The sequence below is a fragment of the Lygodium microphyllum genome, chromosome 14 (assembly GCF_053477565.2).
Source record: "Lygodium microphyllum isolate KBCC chromosome 14, Lygodium_microphyllum_v1.1.10, whole genome shotgun sequence".
NCBI classification, from domain to species: Eukaryota; Viridiplantae; Streptophyta; class Polypodiopsida; order Schizaeales; family Lygodiaceae; genus Lygodium; species Lygodium microphyllum.
Genome location: NC_141148.1, coordinates 29,012,297 through 29,016,608, shown reverse-complemented (window position 1 = coordinate 29,016,608; position 4,312 = coordinate 29,012,297). Strand labels below are relative to the sequence as shown.

The 4,312-nt window shown below is 41.7% G+C and overlaps 1 protein-coding gene across 1 annotated transcript; it reads left to right on the top strand.

Annotated features, from left to right (window-relative positions):
- Window positions 1-364: 364 nt before the first annotated feature.
- LOC148025435 (large ribosomal subunit protein eL37z-like) lies at window positions 365-3,439 on the top strand. The gene is made up of 4 exons (XM_087692560.1): window positions 365-520; window positions 2,572-2,707; window positions 2,805-2,906; window positions 3,014-3,439. The coding sequence occupies exons 1-4, from the start codon at window positions 518-520 to the stop codon at window positions 3,058-3,060; spliced, it is 288 nt and encodes a 95-aa protein (XP_087548686.1). The 5' UTR covers window positions 365-517; the 3' UTR covers window positions 3,061-3,439.
- Window positions 3,440-4,312: the final 873 nt, after the last annotated feature.

The following is a 4,312-nucleotide window of genomic DNA, read 5'->3' as shown; positions in this document are numbered from 1 at the left end:
TTGGAGAGAGAATGCTTGGACGTAGAGATAGAGAAAGTTGGACCAATAAATTGATTGCCAAATCTCATTCACTTGAGTTGGTTAACACAATACTAGGGAAATTGAGGGTATTGCTATCACTTGTGCAAGTTGTGAAGCGAGAGTTCACTTAATCAAATGCGCCTCTCTACACAACGTTGTACTTGATTTTATGGACTTGTGCAAGTAAAATCTACCTTGCAGGTGCCCTTGCTCTAAGCACACAACTCTTAATCAAATGCTTAGGCTCGATCAACTTCACTCAATAAGCTTATATGCTGGGCTAAAAGTACTCACTAATATAACTGTGTTAATAATGTGTCAAAATCTAGAGATAGGCACAGAGAAGCTCGGTACTAGAGAAGTTTACCCTAATAAAACATTGGCAAAGCGTTTCGGCTAGTTCCTTCCCGTCTGGGCTACGGGTGCTCGCTCTTCCTCTGTTCTTTCTGGGAGCTGAAAGGCACCAGGCCGGCGCGCATCTCCTCGAGTGTCCACCATGGTATGAGCGCCTCTTCTCTGAACCTCCTCTCATCATGTTTTCGTAAATTAGGGTTCTATTTTGTCTGTGTCTGTGCCTGTGCCTTTGCCCGACCAACTGTGCGGATTGTATGGTTTAACCTTGCTCCACACCTTTCAGATTAGTAGAACTGCCCTTTCCCTCAGCACAGTTCACAGTGTGGCTGTTCGGATCTGGCTCTTGGCTTGCCTTGCTTTCTGCCTTAGCCTCCTCCAGTTCTTGACGTTCGTCCATTTGACCCGACATTGGCATATATGCTATTGTGATTTTAGAGGAGTTCTAACACAAGGCGTTTTAGTGCAGAAGAATACATACCTCTGGTGCTGCAAATATCCAAATCACTGAGCAGATATGTGTACAGATCCTGCTAGCCAGTTTACTGTGCTGACTGAGTGTAAATTGCAGAGGTGAAAGGATCAATGGCTTGTCAGTGAGCGATAGGGATATGGCTGGATCATGTTGATTGAAAAGCTTTTGTTTTGCTTTGAAAAGGAAGACTTCGTTGTGATGATCCAGTCATGGAAGCAGTCTGCATGTGAATCTAAATGATGGTAGGGCACCAGGTTGGATGGATATAGGCTCTCAGGGATGAAAGTGAGTAGAAGTAAGAGCTGGTGGGTTTGTTTGGTCTCCTGGTGGTGTGGTGTGATGGAAGGGGTGATTAGAAAACTGTCACCATGACCCCGGAATCTTCTCTTTGCTCCGTTTCTTAAGGAGTGGGAGTGTATTAATGTAGGCTTCTTATCAGCGACAAGATGTGTAGTTCTGTTTGAGTTTTTTGTGTGTGTTTTATCTGGGTTAGTACTATGAGTCATGATCTGTGCTTTGGACATCTAATTGCAGTATTGTGTTGATTGGTCCTTCACATGCTGGCATTAAATCCAGTTGAATTCTGACAGTCTCATTGATGGTATTGGTCTTGGAGATCGAGATCAGGAATAATCTACCTAGCTAGTTTGCATGGCACCATTGTTCTGGACTTGCAGCCATGATCTTGGTCATGTTGTCTCAAACTTGTGCATACATAGAGCTACAGTGAATTTAGCTTGGAAGTGCAAATTTCATTCTACTGTAGCTGTCTGTCATAAATAGGAGCATCAGGACAAAAACGTTATAAGGGTTTGCAAGTAGATATAAGTATCTTACAGGAGTTTGCAGGCAGTCGCAGATGTGTGGTGCTAAGGCAAAAAGTTATGAGTTAAAATGGCTCTAGTAGGTGGATCATCATGAATCTGAGGTCGGTGCAGCAACTGCTAACATGGCTCTCTCTGCTGGTTCTTGATCTGTGTTTCTGGATATGTTCAGCCTATGTTACTCACGAGAATTCTATCTAGAATCACTGCCCTATATGTATAAGACGTGTGTGTTATCATTTCGAGTATTACAGAGAAGATGAAGCTGAAATTTTTGATTGCTCGATCAGGCAAGAGGACGAACTTCACCCATTAAACCAAGATGATCTTATGTGAATCACAATTTCTTAGTAATCTTAATGCGTGATTAAATGCTTTGTTTGAAAAACGTGCTTACAATGTGTGGTAGCCAAATTTTGAACTTGGATCTTGTGAAATGTGGAACTGGCACAATTTGTTGGGCTAATCATTATGCTTTCTTAAATGTGTTAAGAGATATGAGAAGAAGGCCTGTGTTTCCAGAAAGTGCATCATTATTGGATTCTGTTTCTCTATCAGCCTCTTTATCCTAGGCCCTCCAGTTTTTTGGCAGCAGCCATGCCTTCCAGCAGTTAAGTTGGTCCATTGGAGTGGATATGGAATTCTTGAATTGAGATTTGTAGTTCTGTGGTAACACATGATGGGCATCAGCAGTATTCAGTCTTTAAAGTCCATTGGTTCAGTGTTAAACTTTTAAATTATAGGATGTCTTGTACTGAACTCTAGCGCCTCTGTTTTGCTGAATGTGTGGTTTTTGTTAGGAACCTTTCCTTGCAGTCTTTCACATTTTCTTAATGGATCTGCAGGCTTTTTGTTTGCATTGGTTTGATAGCCGCTGGTGATGTTTTTTTAACCTGACAGGGCAAAGGAACAGGGAGTTTTGGCAAACGAAGGAACAAGTCCCACACACTCTGCAGGCGGTGTGGGAGATGCAGCTTCCACATCCAGAAGAGTCGCTGTGCAGCTTGTGCTTACCCTGCCAAGCGATTGCGGCACTGTATGATCTGATGATTTCGTTTTTAAATGTTGACTGGAATATAGCTAATGTACCCCTGATCTCAATGTTGACTTAGCGGTTTTTTGGCTCATCCCAGACAACTGGAGTGTGAAAGCTATCAGACGAAAGACAACAGGTACTGGCAGAATGCGGCACCTACGACATCTGCCTAGGCGCTTCAAGAACTGTTTCCGAGAAGGTATTGATGGGAAATCAGTAAAAGCTAGTTTCTTCTAAAGGTTATGTCAGGTGAGTGAAATGCTCCAATATCAGGTGATTGATTCCAATGTTGTGAAACGGATGCAGGTACTGTGGCCCCTTCAAAGCAGCAGAAGGCTGCTGCAATGGCATGAAGTACTAGTTGACATGCGGGAGTTAGAAACACAGTTTTGTTTGGAGTCGGCGTATAGAATCTCCTTTTTTTTAACATCATCTGAGATTTTGATTTGGTTTAACATAAGGGTAATGTGATCTCAACTTAAGTATTGACCTGTGTCCTGGTTTGGAAGGAAGTGACTGGCGCTTAGTTTGGTACAAGTTAATTTTCTTCTGCGCTGAGTGATCTATTTAGTTGAGATGTGCGGAGCTATTCTTTAGTGACAGATTGGAGGGTTCTGATCACATGTTTAATGCTGTTGGGTTCATAGTTCAATGTTTTTAGGCTTGCTTTCTGTATCAGCAAGTCTAAGAGAATATGGCAGTGACCTAATTTTTACTTATAACTCTTCTTTAGTGACTGCAATCAATCTCAATTCAGAATGAAGCCAAAATTTAAATGTAATTGAATCAGAGCTGAGTTAGGAAAGGACTTTTGTTACTTATTATAGAGTATATAGATATTTTGTCCAAGATGAGTGCAGTCCTACCACAGCGTGAACTTTTGAACTGCCAAATAGTGAATAATACTAGACTTGCTAAGTGCATAGTCAAATTCTAATAAAAGCTCGTCTGAAGTTGACCCTAAGACTTCCTGTCAGGTTTTTGTTAGATTACCATTCAAAGAGGCTGGCCTTCCAAAGTGAGTCTTCAAATGTGAGCTGTTCAGGTGCAAGTTTCATTGAGTGCCCTGTATCGGTCTTGCTTTTTTTTTTTTTTCCTTGTCCTTCCATGAAAGGGTACCAAGTCTCTTAAGTGATGTTGCCAGAGTTTTGTGAAGTGCAGTGCTGTATTCATAAAAGCTTGGTTTCAAATGATCTGTGTGAATTCCCCAGATGGATGGGCTGCCTGCTCAGGTGTTGAGGGATAATGGGCCCAATAATTTAATGCTTGCTGTTTCGGCAGGGGCTATATGTGTGGATCTGTTGTAAGCAAAGAGGCATGGCTTTGGGTTCAAATGTCTGCAACATCATTGGGACTCCTGTGTGTTAAAATGAAGTACGTGTTTCAAGGGTGTTCTAAATGTGTTCAAAGGTGGCTTTTCAATATCCTATCTATTCACATTGAGTGCTGTTGAGGGTTCTTTAGAGGTCTTGTTAGTGTTCTGTTCAAATTGTCAACTGGTGTGTCTATTTAATCATTGTAGGAGAAATGAATTAAGGCAGAGTTTTGCTAAGCAGGCCTTAAAGTTTATATGGCATGGCATTGTGGGATGCTTCGTAAACACTT